At 46.8% G+C, this 19,731-nt stretch overlaps 1 protein-coding gene across 1 annotated transcript in view; it reads right to left on the bottom strand.

Annotated features, from left to right (window-relative positions):
• Nucleotides 1–19,731, bottom strand: part of LOC119441756 (forkhead box protein J3) — a 77,263-nt gene that overhangs the window by 21,789 nt on the left and 35,743 nt on the right. Inside the window, exon 3 of the mRNA XM_037706365.2 lies at nucleotides 7,112–7,189. Within this exon, the coding sequence (XP_037562293.1) occupies nucleotides 7,112–7,189 (78 nt within the window). The remainder of the gene's footprint in view (nucleotides 1–7,111; nucleotides 7,190–19,731) is intronic.

The following is a 19,731-nucleotide window of genomic DNA, read 5'->3' on the forward strand; positions in this document are numbered from 1 at the left end:
GCGTGCCTTGGTTGAAACTTGCGAGGAGATGGTTTTTAGGCGAGCAAGCCGACGCGCTTCTTCGGCGCGACACAATATCTGTGCAATAGATGTGTCTTTATTCAGTGTGAACGGCAAAATTGTATCCAAGAAAGTTCCGGAACTGCGAGCGTACAACAGATAGAAAGGCGCATACCCGGTGACTTCATGCTTGGCTGTATTGTATGCGTACGTGACGAAGGGCAGCACAGCATCCCAATTCTTGTGATCAGCTGAGATGTAGAGTGACAACATGTTGGTGAGAGTACCATTCGTGTGTTCGGTCAGGCCATTGGTTTGTGGATGGTATGGCGTTGAAAGCCATTAAGTAGAACCGCAAAGGCGCAGCAGATCTTCTACAACGTCGGCGGTGAATTGCCGTCCGCAGTCACACATAACAACACGGGGAGCGCCGTGGCATAGGATGACAGAATGGAGCAGAAAGCACGACACGTCGGCGGCGGTAGCAGAGGTAAGTGCCGCAGTCTCAGTATAGTGTCTCAGTGTCAAGTAGTCGACACACACAATAATCCAGCGACGGCCGGTAGAACTCTTGGGAAAGGGGCCAAGCAAGTCGATACCAACTTTTTCAAATGGTGAAGTAGGGGGTTTCACTGGTTGCAAAAAGCCTGCAGGAGGCGACGCCAGCTTCTTATGACATTGGCAACCTGGACAACTGGCAATGTACTGTCTTGTGCACTTCCAAAGCTTCGGCCAATAAAAGCGCTGGCGTAATCGATGAAGTGTCCGGGCAAAGCCCAGGTGACCCGACGTGATGTCGTCATGCATGGCACGAAGAATCGGCAGTACGCAGGCGTTCGGGAACGACTAGGAGCAACGAAGCGCCGTCAGCAGAGTAATTCTTTTTATAAAGCAGGCCGTCACACAGCGTGAACGGCGTGGTCTGACCTGACGTGCGGGCAGCCTCCAATAAGGGTATCAGTGTAGGATCGCGATGTTGTTCACATTTAAAGGTACTGATGTCAGGAAACTCGGTAATGCTGGCAAGGTAGTCGTCGAAGTCGTCGTCGTTAGCGTTGGTATGTGGTGACGGGAGACGAGACAAGCAGTCGGCATCGGTATGACACCGACCACTCTTGTAGGCGACAGAAAAGTTGTATTCTTGAAGGCGTAACGCCCAGCATGCCAGCCGTCCAGAAGGATCTCGCAGTCCAACAAGCCAGCAAAGGGAATGATGGTCCGTGACTATCTTGAAATGGCGACCGTACAGATATGGCCGAAATTTCTGGATGGCGAAGACTACTGCCAGGCATTCCAATTCGGTGACAGTGTAATTTCGCTCTGCTCGCGTCAGTGTCCGACTTGCGTACGCAACGACGTGCTGGCGCCCATGGTGAAGTTGAACGAGGACGGCGCTAACGCCCACACCGCTAGCATCAGTGTGTAACTCAGTCATGACCTCGGGATCAAAATGGCGCAAGACTGGCCCAGAGGTTATTAAGTACTTCAGCTGACGGAACGCGTCCTCGCACTCTGTAGTCCATACATATGGACTGTCTTTCTGAAGATGGCACGTGAGTGGGTGAGCAAGTTGGGCGAAGTTCTTAATAAACCGGCGGAAATACGAACACAGCCCTAGGAAACTTCGGAGGTCTTTTGCTGTCTTCGGGTGGCTGAAACCGCGCACTGCAGCAATCTTTTCAGGATCAGGTCGTATATCATCTTTGTCGACGAGAAAACCGAGCACGAGAGTCTGGCGCTCACCGAAGTGGCACTTCTTGGAGTTTGTAGCGCCTCAGCATGCGGCGCCCGTCAAGGAAGACGAAGTTGGCATTGGAACGCGCGGCAGGTGCAGAGCGAGAATAAAAATATCAGTTCGAAAACTCAACGCTGTCAGGGCTGGATCTTTCTCGTGTTAGCTCCGACAGTTAATGGTGACCCGATAATGAACACGCAACCCCAACCATCCCGCATGGATCCCGCCGGCTCTTCCACCCAGCCTACCGGTCCTGACGCCCAAGAAGACGCCAGACCTAACAGTGCTGCGGTGGCTGCGATCCCACACGTCAACCTGCCACCATTTTGGCCAAACAACCCCTGCACATGGTTACTGCAGGTCGAGGCGTACTTCCGTTTACGGCAAATCACCAGCCAACAGACCAGGTACTGGCATCTGGTGTCCTCCTTACCTCCGGACGTAGCCGAAGACTTCACAGATATTTTAGCTTCGCCGCACCCGAGCCATTCCTACGACACGTTGAAGGAAGCTATCATTTCCCGCAAGTCCGAGTCTGAACACAGCAGACTCCAACAGCTCATCACGGCCACAGAGCTCGGTGACCGTCGCCCATCCCAGCTCCTGCGACACATGCGCCAGCTCATTGGCGGGACCTCCGCCTCTCAAGAGGAGAAGCTTTTGCGTGAGTTGTTCCTTCAGCGCTTACCGCAGAGCATGGTCCCGGTCCTCGTCGCTGCAGGAGATGTCCCAGTAGACACGCTCGCTGAAATGGCTGATCGAGTGGCAGACTACTCGCGGGCACATAGCCTCAACGCCATGACCACGTCGCCACCGGCCACCGCTGCAGACCCCGCGCTCGCGAGCATCGACAACCGTTTGGACGCCATTGTCAGACGTCTCGATGACTGCGTACCTGCGCATCGCCGATCGGCATCCAGGTTCCAGTTCCACAGTCGCTTCTCGACGTCTCCACGCTCTCCGGGACTTCAGACAACCGACGCGCCACGGGACGACTCGTCCTCGACCATGTGCTGGTACCACCGCCGATTTGGGGCCTCTGCACGCAAGTGCACTCGCCCGTGCTCCTGGTCGGGAAATGCGACGACCGGCCACTGACGGCGGCGAGTGGTCCTGGTAGAACGTCATGCCGCCTTTTCTATGTTTCCGATAAGATCACTGGCGCTTGCTTCCTCGTCGACACAGGAGCCCAGGTTAGCGTCATACCGGCCTCCTGTGCAGATCGCCGTCGCAACGAACAGACCTGCCCACTCCAAGCGATCAACCACTCCGCCATTCCCACATACGGCCAACGCTCTCTTACACTTGATTTTGGACTACGCCGTACGTTCCGCTGGATTTTCATCCTCGCTGACGTCTCGCAAGCTGTTCTTGGAGCTGACTTCCTCAGTTTTTTCAACCTTGCTGTGGACATGCAGGCTCATCGCCTCATCGATCTCAACACGCGCCTATCCATCAACGGTATACCCTGCACTTCCTCGTCAACGAGCCTTCGAGCTCTCACACCTGCTTCGCCGTATGCAAAAATTCTCGCTGACTTCCCCAACCTCACGAAGCCGCACACCAGAGAGTCACCGGTGAAGCATTCCGTCACTCACCACATTGTGACCACTGGACCTCCCGTTTTTACACGGCCTCGTCGACTTTCTGGAGAACGCCTCACCATCGCCCGCCGTGAGTTTGAGCACATGCTTGAACTTGGCATTGTGCGGCCTTCCTCCTGCAACTGGGCATCGCCACTCCACATGGTCCCGAAGAAAGATCCTGGCGACTGGAGACCATGTGGGGATTACCGCGCTCTCAATGCCCACACCTTACCAGACCGCTACCCACTTCCTCACATACAGGATTTCACATCAAATTTGGCTGGGTGCACGATCTTCTCTAAGATTGACTTAGTGAAGGCTTACCATCAGATTCCTGTAGAACCCGCTGACATTCCGAAGACGGCCATCATCACCCCATTTGGCTTGTTCGAATATGTAAGGATGCCTTTTGGACTGCGCAACGCAGCACAGACTTTTCAGCGCACTATCAACGAGGTCACGCGAGGTCTCGATTTCGTATTTGCCTACCTTGATGATCTCCTGGTAGCAAGCTCATCGGGCCCTGAGCATGAATACCACCTGCGCACCCTGTTTCACCGTCTGGATGATTACGGCCTCGTCATAAATCCCAATAAGTGCGTCTTCGGCGTCGCTACAATCGAGTTCTTAGGCCACCTTGTCACTCCACAGGGTATACAACCGCTCGCCAGCAAAGTGAAGGCTATCCAAGACTTTCCACCCCCGACATCAATGAAACGACTCCGAGAATTCCTGGGCCTACTAAACTTCCATCGCCGCTTTCTTCCCAAGTGTGCCGCTTTCCTAAAGCCCTTAACCGACCTATTAGCTATAAAAAAAGACCCGGCTGCGCCACTGGAATGGACCGACGACGCCGCATCTGCCTTCGCCACTGCCAAAAAGGCTCTGGCAGACGCCACCATGCTCATACATCCCGTTCCTGATGCCCCAATTCGTCTCATCACCGATGCATCAAGTGTAGCAGTTGGCGCTGTTCTCGAGCAGCACGCATCAGGTTGGCAGCCCCTTGGATTCTTCTCGCAAAAACTCAAACCAACGGAAGTAAAATACAGTACATTTGCCCGAGAACTCCTTGCTGTGTACCTCGCCATCAAGCATTTCCGCCATTTACTGGAGGGCCGGGACTTTTACGTCATTACAGACCACAAGCCCCTGACGTTTGCCTTCCATCGCAATCACAGCAATTACACTGCAAGGGAGATCCGTCAACTATGCTTTATCTCCGAATTCACCGTGGATCTCAGACACGTACACGGGTCGGAAAATGCCGCCGCTGATGCACTCTCACGCATCGATGCCTTGTCGACCCAGCCACCACTAGACATGGAAGAGCTAGCAGCTGCCCAGAGCAACGATCCTGAGCTACATAGTCTTCGCTCTTCATCCACGTCTCTATCTTTCACGGAGTGCCTACTTCCATTTTCTACCTCATTAATAACGTGCGAAACGTCTACTGGTGTTCCTCGGCCCTTCGTGCCTAAAGCGTTTCGTCGTGCAATTTTTGATCAATTGCACAACATGAGCCATCCGGGTATTCGTGCGACCCAGAAGCTAGTCACATCTCGTTTCCTTTGGCCAAGTATCAATGCTGACGTCCGACGCTGGGCGCGAACCTGCCTTCAGTGCCAGCGTGTTAAAATTCACCGTCACACGGTCACTGCACCATCCCCCTTTCGGCCTCCCGACGCAAGGTTTTCCCACGTCCATCTCGACATCGTCGGCCCTCTTCCACCATCACAAGGGGCCTGTTACCTACTGACTTGTGTGGATCGCTTCACCAGATGGCCGGAAGCGTTTCCCGTTTCCGACATTACAGCACCGACAGTGGCCAAGGCTTTCACAAACGGCTGGGTATCACGCTTTGGATGCCCTTCTGTCGTCACCACTGATCGCGGTCGTCAATTTCAATCGGCCCTTTTCACCGCACTTGCCAATATCTTGGGCATTCGACACATCCACACGACTGCCTACCATCCTTCAGCCAATGGCATGGTCGAACGGCTTCATCGACAACTGAAAGCTGCCCTCACTGCTCACCAGCCAAGAGAACGTTGGCTTGATCACCTCCCCTTCGTACTTCTGGGCATCCGATCAGCATTGAAGACGGATCTCGGCTGCTCGTCAGCTGAACTAGTCTATGGCGTGTCTCTGCGTCTTCCAGGTGAATTCTTTGAGCCGTCGTCGCCCCCTTCCACTCATGATGCCGCTACGTACATTCGAGAGCTGCGCACCACGTTTCACGACCTTGCTCCTGTAATTCCTGCCGACCGACACCCCCAATCTGTCTTCGTCAGCCAGGATCTGCATGACTGCAGTCACGTTTTCGTTCGGCGTGCCCAAATACGGCCACCACTCACACCGGCCTATGATGGCCCATTTCGCGTCCTCCATCGTACACCTAAAACGTTCACGCTGGACATCAACGGCCGTGAAGACGTCGTGGCTGCCGATCGACTAAAACCTGCATACATTGCCGCTCTCGCGTCCGCGGAGCTTCCATCTCAAGGCTGGACTTCCCCATCCAAGCACGTTCCCTGGGCGACTCCTATGGCTCACGCTCTACGGGGGGGAGCCCTGTAGCGCCTCAGCATGCGGCGCCCGTCAAGGAAGACGAAGTTGGCATTGGAACGCGCGGCAGGTGCAGAGCGAGAATAAAAATATCAGTTCGAAAACTCAACGCTGTCAGGGCTGGATCTTTCTCGTGTTAGCTCCGACAAGTTTAAAACCAGTCCTGCGTTTTGTATGCAATCCAGTACGATGCCAAGTCGGTGATTGTGCTCCTCGAGTGTTTTGCCAAAAATAATTACATCATCGAGATAGCACATGCATATCTCCCATTTCAAGCCGCGTAGCACTGTGTCCATAAACCTCTCAAAAGTTGCTGGCGCATTGCATAAGCCAAAAGGCATGACATTAAACTCGCAGAGTCCGTCTGGGGTCACAAAGGCAGTTTTCTCCTTATCCGTCGGGTGCATCGGTATTTGCCAGTATCCCGATCGTAAGTCAACGGAGGAGAAGTAGGAGGCTGAATGAAGGCAATCGATGGCATCGTCGAGCTCGTTCCATTTCCTCTTCTTCGGCTCCGCCGCGCAGCGTAACAATATCCAGGAATTCGTAATATGGATGTTCGTTATAAGCAGGTTTAACTGCACTAGCATGCGTGGATGCCGTTAAGTGTGAATGGAAGTGACTACAAACGTGAGTGTTAGTATGAGTGAGCGCAAGAAGGAATGTGGGTGAGCACCAACAAGTTTGAGTGAGTACATGGCCTGCAAAAATATTGGTGAGTGAGTAGGAGTGAATATTTGCTTTTTCTAAAAACCTTTGACATGATGTGCCTATACAGATATAAAACCATGAAAAATCAAAATACCACAAAGGACTTATAAAAAAGAAAAACAGCACATGACGTGTTGTTGGCTCCCTTTTTCTTCTTGGTCAGGTGTTCTTTTTTTATATATATAGCATTATGTACTACTAACGTGCACCATTACATCTGAAAAAACATTACATTCTGGCATTTCTTACGTGCCAAACCACCATCTGATTATGAGGCACACCATAGTGAGGGACTCCAAATTAATTTTGACCCCATGGTTTTTTTTTTTTTTAACATACACCTTAATCTAAGCAAATGAGCATTTTTGAAATTTACCTCCATCAAAATGTGGCCGCTGCGGCTGGGAGTTCAACCGCGGCCTCGAGCTCAATAACGCAACGCCATAGCCACTGGGATACCATAGCGGGTCCCAGTCTGTGTGGCGCATCTAATAACAGCAAGTGCACTTACCGAATCATAAGCCTTGAGCTTTTTCTTTCTGCAGGGAAGCTCACTGCCCGATTTCAGGTCAAGCTCCCAATAGGAACCCTGTACAAAAAACAATAACACCAAAGGAACGTAAACCAAAGGCTGAAATCATAACAATGCTCTTGATACATGAATGTTTCCAATCCTGTGCGGCAAGTATCGATCCTTTTCGTGGAGCAGTTTGTTTCGCGGAGCAACGAGATGGCGCTTACGGCAGCGCACCATATGTCTCCTCAGCGACCGCGTAGCAATACGAAACCATTACCGCTTTATCCTTGCTTCTGTGCGAACAGCTGTCGGAAATGTAACTGAGTTTTCACTAAAGCACTGTGCTCCAATCATGCTAGATTGAATCATGCGGATTGAAAACGTGTGCAGTAGTTGGCTGCAAAAATAGTGACTGGCATGTTAAGGAATGGAATGAATCTGTATGGCCAAGTTCGCTGACTGCTGCTGCAACTGTCTGAACGTGTTATCAGCACTTCGATACGTACGGCTTTCCTCGGGGATACAGAAATTTGCTCATCCGCCAGCATCGTATCGCTAGACATCAAAGGAAGGGCTTCAGCCCCAGAACGTCGGCAAGAGTGAATACCACTCATTAAACAATGACAAAGGGAGCAGCACCACTTCCTGTCATAGTAAGTTTCGCAAACGTTATCTATACACATCTATCCCAAATGGTAGGAAAACTTACGCCCACTCTATCGCAGACGTATCAAGAATAAGCGAATGGGCGCATACTTGAATATATGCGCACTATATACGCACAATAAATGACGGACTACACCGATGGCGCACGAATTATGGTCAAAGCTGAATGTTTCGTGACGGTCCACAAGAGTAATCGAGTTACTAGAAGCAATATATATTTGCTACAAGGTATTACAATGTACAAAACAGCTACGTTTCAAGCCTTGTACGCAGCAAGAACAAATCTATCGGAACTGAGCACACCCACGAGCGATTAGGCAGAAAATAATCAGATAGTGGCCTCACCGAGGAACTTCACTGAGTCAAACTGACAAGCTGCTGCTTCAAAATATTTGCCAAATATAGAACAAAGAGCAAGGCACACTAATCCTGATTCAATTCATGAGCGGAATGTTTGGATAGCTTGGAATACATACTTAGCACCGCTTTTAGAACAATCACAATATACGCTGCTCAGTGCGCCGTTTGGACATAGCTTAATCAGCTCCGAAAGCGCTTTTGCATGTTCTCTGAAGCTGTGATCAAAGCTTTGTGTAGTCCAACCAGTCACCGTCTACGATATCTCCCAAAACAAAGGTTTTCTAAGCCGCGCCGGCGTCATACACTTCCACTGTAAACAAAGAGGCAACGGAGGCAACGGAGGCAGTTGAGGCAAGCAATGGACACGTCACCATGTGATCAAACATGGCAGCACCCACGGGATCGCCGCGAAAAGGGTCAATAGCACAGATTGGCATACACAGCTCATTTCATACACAAGGCATCAGCAGTCTGTATCGTTTCTTGTGAAAATTGTTACACCGCAACACGAAAAACTGTTCTTAGTGCACTTGTTTCCCGCATTAACTGCAGCTACACTGTACCAAGCCTGCCTGGTATTCTCTGTGCTATCGTTTCTGCACACAGTAGTTCAATTTATTAATAACGTCCAATCTAGCTAAATGAAAGATTTGGATTAGTTCAGAAATCTCTAGAAGCTGGCAGGATTAGGTAAGAAATGCTGCCCTGAAATTTTCACACTGAAATTCCCTCATTATTTGAGATTCACTTGTTATCTTCCTATTACTGGGAAAATAACAAGCCACCTCCTCCTATGCTAGATTGGATTTAATTAATGAATGGAACTACTGTGCTCAGAAGCGATAGCAAAGAGTATACCAGGCAGGCTTGGTGCAGTGTAACTGCACTTAATTTGGGAAATAACTGCACTCAGAACAGCTTTTTGCAGAGTGGTTTAAACACTCTCGAACGGTAAAGCAGGAGCAACCAATATACTAGTGGTGCCACCTAGTGCCAATCTCTGTAAGTGCTGCCAAAGGACCTCTTCAGCCTTAGATATTACCCAAGTGCTCAAGGGCTGCAGAAGCTAACTACACACAGTCAGCTACAAATATTTCATACATGAAATGAACAAGCAGAGGTTTCACATAGTGCTGAACTTTTTCCTGCCTATGTTAGTGCAACACCTTATCCGAGCATACAAGTATGCCCTAGGCCTAGGGGAATGCAAAAGAGACAACCAGTTTCACTGTGAGGCAACACAACTAGTAGAAAAGCTAAAAAATAATATGAAGGAATGTACATTATTAGCTAAGAAAGCAAATTACGCAGCATTTACATAGCCTGAAATAGTTTGCAAAAGGAAAATCCCCTAGTGCATTCAAATTTGCAAAATATCACCATACAGCACGACTCAATGCCAAGTAAAATTTCCACGCTGCATACATATCTTTTTATTTGCACAGTATAATGCTGTCTGAACTTACACTCCAAATGATAAAATTGTTAGCCAGGAAGGCATTATAAGAGAAAAAGAAGAGATACGCAACAGGAGGAGTTAAAAACATGAATGAGTTCACAATGACAACAATGGCTGCTTTGCGATGCAGACGGCCAACCTTTAAAAGCGACACATCAAAGAAATGTCACCGCAGTCATGCGAGTCATTCAAGAACAGGAACAACTTCTCAGTTGGCCGTAAAGGCCAATGTTTGAAGCACTGTCACAGGCACTTAGCAGCCACCTCTGTCGACAAAAGAAGGCTCCAATTAGAAACATTTGCAGGGGAAGCAATGTGGGCAGGACGACAAAAACGCGCCACTGTGTAGAAGGCGATGTGGCAGGGAAAACGCAAGAAAGCTAGTATCATTAGAAAGATCAAAGGTCGGGCAGTTTGGTACGAATTCATGTTATGATTACACGTGTGCCACGGTCAACTATGTTTTTGTAGCATCTTTCAGATTAAACCAGTGGCAAGGCTATGCTTGTGTTGTGTGCTTCCTTCTTTGTTCCCATTTTTCTTTGCGCAGTAATAACATGAATCTAGTATCATGTTTATTAAAACAGCAGTATCACAGCTATCACAACTGGGCCTAGTCCAAGAAAGGGCTGGCGAATGTTACTTTCCACAAATGTGGAACTGGAGCCACAAAGAACACACCAAAGGTGGTAAAGGGTCCCTCAACAGTCCCCGTTGGAAATTCTGGATATACACTAAGAGTTGCAAGAGGCCGTTCAGGGGGTCCAGGGACCTTTCTACTGCAAGCACTTTAAAAAGGGTTTAATAGAAGCCAAGACAGAAGCAAATGAAATGGCATGTGAGGAGGCTAGCTAACTGACTTTCCCGCCGCTCACAAGTCACAATCGTCTCTACCCTTACGAGTGACCACCTCACCGTCTTTTTTCAAGACCCCCCCATGACTGCCTCCTCCCTCCTTTCCTCTCCCTTCCTTTCTTGCTGGTGAGAGTCAGCATTGCACACTTTGCATTTCACAGGAATCCCAGAGTTGTTCGTGCAGTTGCAGGTTATTTGTGTGCTGTAGGCATGAGTCCGACAAGGAAGCACCATTGCGTTTGACGTCACTTGCTCACCGCTGCAGTGCCTCCTTCAAGAAGAGCGTGCAAACTTTTGCTTGGATATTCAGCTGTTTTCATGGCGCACATCAGTGTAATACTTTGTGTGGTTTATCCGCTGCAACTGCCTGTTTCAATTGCCCAAACCTCGTGAGGGGCCCTTAGTGAAATGTCGAAACAACATCTTCTATACATTATAAGGTGATCACTAAGATGTCTTGATCATGTCAAGATATCTTGCAGACAGCAAATAGATGTATGTGTGTAAAGTGAGTAAAGGGTCTCTAAACCTCTCTACGCTCAAAGGCAAGCAAGCAGTTTCCCTCTCGCTTCGCTACCCTACTCAAGGATGCTCTCTTCTCCTCGCCACTTACTTCTCTAAAAGGCATGTGGACACTATGTCAGTACTAAATGTCACAATGGCACTCTTGTTTGAAAACACTATCAACTTTTTTTTATCAGGACTGCATCGCTTTTCGGCTACACGCTATTGTAGCCACACACGTGCAGTGCAAAATACAATAAACCAGTTGATGTGTGCAACAGGCAAGTGAGACGACAAGGAAGAGCAGGTGTGCGACTACATGGCAGAGGCATGCTAGCAAATGCATAGGAACTAGTGTACCTCATACGTGGACCAATTGACAGCTTTTACCTCAAGAGGCAAAGCAAATGTTCACAAGCCTTTCCATGGGATGAAATTTTTTTATACGAAGCAGCACGTAATTGCAACACCGGATGATCAACACCGGAGGATAACTTTGAAATTATTTCAACACAAATGCATTCTGCAACAGTGCTTGCATGGCACAGTACAGTGAACTACAATGACGGTAGATATCAGTACAAATACAGCAAGCAAAACTGGCAAGTTCACTCATCAAACTCAAACAGCAAAGCAGTAGTTTCAACATGAAAAGAAAAAGAAGAGCATAGAGGCATGAAATAATTACACAAGACAAAACAATGTGACAACTGGGAAAAAAATGCATGGGAGTAGCACAGCAACACAAGTAAATCAGCCATAACCCAAAAATTGTTGCAAGGAAAAAGAATTTAAAAAATTCCTCCACGTCATAAAACATAATAATGTCAACAGCATCATACACGAACCACAAGATGTCGTAAAAAGTATTTCTGAATCCCACGCACTGTGGGAATCGGTTTATGCAAAATTTTTCTTTCGTAGTTGTGAGAAATGCTGTTCTTTTTTAGAGCCAATTTACAAGATGGCGTGATGACTGCAATGACAATGGCATGACACTGACTGCAACAGCTCCTTGGCAACGATGACTTGATGATGACAGCATGACAATGACGGCAACAGAGTGATGATGATGGTGACAGCGTGAGGACAATGGCATGATGCTTGCTTAGCCATAATGCCACTTCTCCACCTCCTTCTCAGGAGCACTAAATTCTGGTCTCGGACCCATGGGCGACACTAACACATGCACAGGCGCTCTTGCTTTTAAAACCAAACCGTTGCTATGTGACAAGACGCATGGGAACTATCATCTCAAAGCACTATTTGGCATGACGGAAGCATGCACACATTTGTGGCCTGATGGGTAGAGCGTCCGCCTGCTGAGCTGGAGTACTCCGTTTCAAATCTTACCACTGGACACATTTTCTTTTTTATGGAAGAGGCCGCAGACAAGGTAAGACAGACCACAAATTCAAAGTGCCTAAAAGAGGCAAGAAATGCTTTTAATGTAGAATAGAATAGAATAGAAAGTTTATTTCTCTTTCACGCAGTACAAAGCAGTACAGGGAAGAGGGCACACTGGGCATAAAGCTGCTAAAGGCAGCTTGATGGAGCACCCAGAAGGAGCACTCACAATATAACATTGTGACATCATCTATGAGAGAGAGAAAAAAAGGTGAAGGAAAGACAGGGAGGTTAACCAGACATTATCTCCGGTTGGCTACCCTGTACCGGAAGTCCTTGCATCGTATAGAGGCAAGAAAACCAGCGAGGGTCAAGGGAACGGGCAAAGAAAGTTATCTCTTGAAAAAAATGTGTAGAGCTATTTTACCTAAGTAGCAATTAAAGGGGCCCTGAACATAGTCCGCGGGTAGCATACGCTGCTGTGAACATCTCAGCCTCAGCCAAGTTTTGCTGTCGTACGCGGTGCATGGAGCTCGCAAGCGGTACGCGAAGTCACCTTCCTCTCAAGCTCTCTCGTTTCAACAGAAGCCATGATCCTCACTCTCTTCTGTGTGCTTTATTAAGTACTAAAGCACATTTCAATACGTAGCTGCTATTGGTACCTGTGGTTGGCTACACCGCAGCTGCCGTGGGGTGCCGCCACGAGGCCACTGGCTTCGCGCTGTGGACGACCGCATTAGGCTTACGTTTAGCACATCGTAGGCACCAAAATCGGAAGTCGTCTATGTGGACAATGGCATTTGGCTTACGTTTAGTGCGTCGTAGGCACCAATATCAGAAATCCTGGCATCTACGTTAACATCCAAAATGAAATTTGAACTGCACGCCATGGTGACATTACGAAGGCAGAGCGTTGTGGCCCCGCCCCACTTAGCCGTAGCCTTCGCAGTGCAAGGCTTCTATTGGCTTGGCCCAGCCCACTCAGTGTGGCATTGTGTCAACATCAAAAGAAGCCATCTACGCTTCCTGCTAGGTATCTTCAGCCCATCGACGTCCTAAATACATCTTCTGTTTCATTGTCCAGCGACGTCGTCCACGTTTCAAGAGTTAAGCATTCCTCCCTTTCTCTGCCATGGGTCCTTAGTGGCTCCAGGCTGGCGCTTCCCCCGCCAGGGGTCACGCTACGTGCTACTCAAAGAAGATGATGTTGACCCTTGGATTTAGTGGAACGTACCAATAAGCAGCCACTGCCTGATCTGAGGACGACGACATACCTTGATTGATGTTGGCTGACTTCCATGTTGGCCAGTGCTTACTACCCTTGTAAATACACACTGTGAATAGTTTCCTTACTGTGCTTCCACGTAACAATATTAACAGTATTTGTTCTTCCGGTTTCCGAAAACATTGCTTCTTAAGACACAAGCTCAGAAATTCACCTGCTAGCATTAAATTACATCGTTATGTGACTTTTATCAGACCCAAAAAAGTATGTTTGTATTACATGGGATCCGTACACTAAACTGAACATTCAAAGAATTTATAAAATCCAGAAAAAGGTTATTCGTTTTATTTACTGCAAGTTTAAATGCGCCGATCCCCCTATACAATAATGGTGGCAAATAATATTCCTCTCCTCGAAACACGGAGGCAGATGCATCGCCTGAACTCTCATACCTCACTCATTAATCGTGAGTATTTCTTAGACCCCCCCCCCGCATAATATGTAACCCCTTCGTCCACAAGGCGTACACGTCATAATCCCCCAAATGCATTAACATCCTATTTTGCCAGGACAAATACTTACAAATATTTCGTCTTCCCTCGAACAGCATCAGAGCGAAACTCCTGACCCACGATGTAATAACTAACGTTCCAAACGAAGTGCTTTCCCCGTGTTCCATTGTGTGTACATTTATGTACTTTTGTAATATTTGCTTTCTGCTTTATCTTTTTTTTTCTTCCTTTTTTTTCTTTCTCATGTTGCTGTTTGTATTACAGTGTTTTACACAGCGAAAGGGGGAGAAGAAAAGAAAGAATAATAAAAAAGGCACCGGATACTGATTTTTCTTGCTTTCATTTACGTTCATGGGCTTACGGGATTTCACAATAGGTAATTTAACCTGTATGGCAGATACATCAACGTCTCACATAAATGATTTGAGTTTTTTAAATGCGTAAGCATTTCTATGCCTACCCAACAAGAATCCTGTTCGTCACGTAAAACGAATACAATGGCTCATACCCCCCTAAACAACGGCTCATACCCCCGTAAGCAAGCAAAAAATGCAATGGCTCATACCCACGTAAGGCAGAGGCCACAAGCGCGCAGCATAGTGAAGTGAACAGTGCATACATTCATTGATATCACCCATACAACACACAGAACAGCGTACACTTCAATAAAGAAGGAGCTCAGAACAAGCATCCGAACCATCAATAAAGCACTGCATGCCTTCCTCAGCAAATGTAGTGGTGGTTTTGCAGCAGCTTTGCTGGAAATCCAGCTTGATAGGGACCGATAAGAGTTGATAGGGGGTCAGATCATGTTCGATAAGGTTGATAACGACCGATGAGGGTTGAGAAGGGTTTATACTGGTCGGATCAAGTTTCATACCATTGATACTGACATCGGGATGCGTGGAGATGAGCAAGTGGCACAATGCTTACGCATACTTGCACAACTCCCAGAGGAGTTTCTGCATGAATGTTTTATTTGCTGCAGTGTGAGGGATAATTCTGGAGAATAATTTGCGCTTCCAGAGCGGTACGTGGCAAGTAGAAGCATGGGTTGTTATCGATCATGCATTCTTTGTTGCTGTTTTTTTTTAAGCAAAGTTTTCTTTGCCTGTTCCCTCCCTTTTGCAGGTGCTGGCCGTTGGCTGCTGTTTTGCCCAGTATACAACTTGGGCCACTGGGTATGTGGGTGAATAGAAAAGCATAAGCAGAAGCAAGAAGTGGAGAAGTAGGCAACACAAAATTGAATCTTTTCCTTGTTTGTGCTATGCTGCCATTATTATGATGAACAATTTGATACTGCTTTTTCGCACTAGCCATGTCCCCAAACATTTGCAATCTCTAGCAGCTAGCTAAAATGGTTACCGCAACTCTAACTACAACAGAAGACAGCTGCAGTTCCAGAAAATGGCAGCCAAGCTTCTGTTACAAGCCAATTGCTGGCTTTGAAGTTTAACTCCACTTTGGCCAAAAAGTGAGAAGGCAAGCGTGACAGGCATTCAAAGCAAACAAAGTAGGCTGGTGCCAAAACCACTGCATCCACAACTAAGTATGATAAGGTAATCCACCAAACTCGAATGAAGGGCCATCTATACCATGTGATCATTAGTTAATTCCGATTCCAAAGAGTGAGAATGGGGTTCCCGAGGTTCCCGATAGATTTGATCAAAGTAAATTAGGTAAAAATATTGCTTTCATGCAATGACCACTTACTTGAAGGAAAAAGTAAGAAAAAGAGTGACCGACACCCCAAAGATAAAAATAACAACTTTTTTCAAGATGAAAGAAGGAGGAAAGAATCATTCAAACAATGCTTGTACAATTCCTAATTATGCATTTCATTACTGCCACATAATCATGTGAATTCCATATTTTAATTTGTAGGCATTAACCTTGCTGCAGAAAACAGCACTAGATTTTCTCGATGAAGTCCGAGAGAATAAAAATGGAATGTAGATATAAAGAACGTCGTCTCACAGAGAAGAAAGTTGTGATGTCAACGTGACGTCACTTTTGGCACATGCCTGCTAAATGCAATTAGTCTACAGTAAGAAAACTGATTCACAATTTTTCATGAGCAACACTGCTGATAAGTTCTCAAAAACAACAGTAGACGGTGATGCACAGAATCATTCAGTCTAAAGAGAAACACCTCTATAGCATAAAAGCACTCGTAGCTGCTTTAATGCCTGCAGATAAATGTCACACTCGTAGGCACCTGCATAAGGTACCATATTGGTCTTTTCTCTTTCTCTCTTTCTCATAATGGTGAAATATCAGGTGCTTTTCATAAGAAAGGTCGACCCATACAAGTCTTTCGTTATTCAGAAAGAAAAAAAGAAGGCACTCCTCTGTTCTGGAGAGCCTACACAAAAACATCGGAAGATAACACTTGCGACCAAGCGAAACTGTCAGTTCCTCTTCTGAGATGAGTAATCTGCAAGCTAAATGGCACAGACAAAGCCTGTGATGCACCCCCTGCCCACAGAAAGGGCACTAAATAGCGCAATTGAGGACATGTAAAAACGAATTGTCATTTGGCGAAATGGAAACGCATTTAAACTGACGATGAAACTATGACATAGGGCAGACACACGAGCACGGGTGAAAGCAGAAAATTCAGTCACGACATAGAGTACGCCACGGTACGCCGAAATTCCAACAGATATGGTGCATGATGAAAGCCAGTGCTCCGAAATGATTCGAACAAATCTGTCTGAGCACAAGAAGGAAGAATAAGCAATATGTGCACAGCATGAAAATAAAAATAGAAAACAAACTGCACCAGCAAAACAATAACAACAACAACCAAAGGAAACACTGCAATCATCAGGGGAACTATGCAGGGCCCATATAGTCCACCATTGTCTACCGTTTTTTTGTCTCATTTTGTTTTTTTGTTTTTTCTTGGAACAGTGCGCCAAATGATTCAATCTGTCACCTTCAAAAACATTCCATGAACCTTCATCCATGGTGCTTCATGTTTTCCAACCTAGGCTTTCAAGCAAAGCCAGGCACTAACCACTAGCAAAAAAAAAGCTAGCTGAAAATGAGCTGTGCTGAAAAAAGAAATTTAAGAAACACATTCATGAGCTCGTGAGAGAGCCAACTTTGGCTCTATTTTATAAATGAACATGGAACAGTTCACTCATGCTCTCATATACTTCCTCCTTGAGCCATTTCCAAGTGCCAGTGGCACATAAAAACCCAATGCCCCCAAAACACACTTAAAGAGACAAAAAGCTACTGGACCTTGCTTTTAAAAGAGGAGATGTGAAATAGCCAAGGGGCACCTACATTTCCCTCATAAGTGTGTTTACACAAGCACTTCGTGAAAGTATTTGTCATTTACAATATGATGACACCACATTGTGATACATATAGACTGTCAGCTCATTCACTGACTTTCCCTCTGACAAGTGTTTCAGCTTTATCATACATGACACCAGGAATCACGCTGCACTGTTCACTGTCACACATAGCGTTCCAATGGTTGAGACACCAGACTCCACTTTTCTGCCAAGGATGTGTGATGTGGCATATATCGTCACATCTACTTTTTTCACTGTAATGCACAGCACTCCAATGATTGCAACACCAAGCTCTAATCCACAGCATAGCTCACTGCCTCGCTATTTGAAATGGTGCAGTGGTTAGAAAAGCTAGCTCACAATTAAAAAACTTGGAGGACTCCTTTAAGAGTGGAACGCGATAGCATTCAATGATCCCTGGCTGCTTATCATGCTTTCCGGCAACTGCAACCCTTTCGTACAACTTCGCCTGCGTGCAAGGCTGCCGAGGAGGCGAGCACCATCTGCATGGTGTTTTTGCAAGGAAGCAACCCCAGTGCACCGCTGTATGAATTGTAGAAATGCTTGAAAAGGCGCCTGTGTTTGAGTTTCGGCCCCCCTTAAGAGAATGATGTTTTCTCGTATACGTATTCAAATTACAATCCGACGCTATCATGTGTGTAGGTTGTGATTAAGTCGTACATACTTTACGAGTTTTCTGATGGACTTCTCTTTAAGAAATTCAATTTTGTTCACTAGCGCCTTGGGCCACGCAGAGGGCCTGCGCGGTCGGGGTGGTTCGGGATGATTATTACCGCCAACGACGATGGCGCGCCCACGCCTACGCTGACGCCAGATTTTCTGCGACACGGGGCCCTTAACGCTGTCGCGTTAAAAGCATCACGGACTCGGCAAGCCCGTGTCAATGGCAGCTCTAAGCAGCTTCACTGCAATGTCCCCTTTCATATGCTCTACCAATTTTAGTCGTACAACCGAACAAATGTTTACACAAGCGGAGCATACTCAAGATTGACCTTCGTGTAGATGTCACCATGCACTCACTCCTTAGTAACTATTGTCACTTAGTGCCTCTACAAGTAGGCAAATTCCTCCATCAAGTGCCAGATCAGATTAGAATTTATTTTTAAGCAAAAGCGTCATATGGCCCATTGAGCGAAAAAGCCAGCGGCATCTATAGCAGTGAAACTTCCCATTGACTGTGACGCCACGTCACAAGCGCGCCTCGCGCGCTCATGACGCTGGCTTACACTTGCTGGCTGTGGCCTCAACGGAGCAGAGCGGGCGAAAGGGAACACCTCCTGCCGTGGTATTGCATGAGGAGAGAGGGCATCGCCACAATGCCACGTCACCCTCGCTCTCACTCTTGTTGGAAGCCTGTGCTATCTACACATTCCTTGTCCACGCAAGTTATCGCCTGCGTTTTAACTGCGCTTCGATAAGGCCAAATCAAAACGCGCTCGCTTGCCCACGAGCAGTTCATAACTCAAAGGACCCCTCAGCAGCATTCAATTGCACATTAATGCTTTCGCATTCACAACTCATAAAAAGTGCTTAGATGTCCTCCTTTTTGTTTTAACCCACCTTTACTATAACCGACAACAAACCTAACCTACCATGCATGAGTGATCTGTATGTTTGTTGTTGCAATTAAAACAAGAATTGTCACGATAAATGCATTTACAGATATAGTCCCTCAACTAAGGTCTTCAGAAATGCGGAAGAACAGGGAAGCTTGCCATAACATGCTGCCCTGGATATGCTGAAAAATGAGCTAGTAGCCGTTTGTTTAGAAGGATGACACTCCTTTTTCAAATAAGAAGTACACTTGGAGGTTAGGCCCTTTCTCATATATCATCCCCTGTCAACTAACAATGAGTCCACAAGATTCACACGAGAAGCCACCTGCATCTTTGTTTTCGTACTTTACACATGCTTGCACCATTATAGCATGCACGCAAGGAAATTTCATAGCTACCATGTTATTTGCGCAGCATCATCATTGCATGAAAGGCACTCGGAAGTACTGTTGCACTCTAAAGAAAAAGTGCATGATACACAGCGAAGTGAGGTGTTCAACAATGCAGATATGCAAAAGCCAAACGAATACATCAAGAGACTTTCTGAATAGAATCGACTGAGCTTTGCACACTTCTAAGTCAACATGCATGCTCACCAAACCATGTTTAATGTTTTGCATATGCCCTTGGACAGCACTGTTATTCTTGCTCAGAAATGTGCATAGCCAAGCCCCTTGTGAAAATTCTTAGATCTAGTGCACATGCTGTTCTCCAATGCCTGAAACAAATCACGCATATTTTTCTGAGCATCAAAATACTCATGAAAACATTCTTCTTTTTCTTTTTTAATATCGAATC

The sequence above is a fragment of the Dermacentor silvarum genome, chromosome 2 (assembly GCF_013339745.2).
Source record: "Dermacentor silvarum isolate Dsil-2018 chromosome 2, BIME_Dsil_1.4, whole genome shotgun sequence".
Lineage (NCBI taxonomy): Eukaryota > Metazoa > Arthropoda > Arachnida > Ixodida > Ixodidae > Dermacentor > Dermacentor silvarum.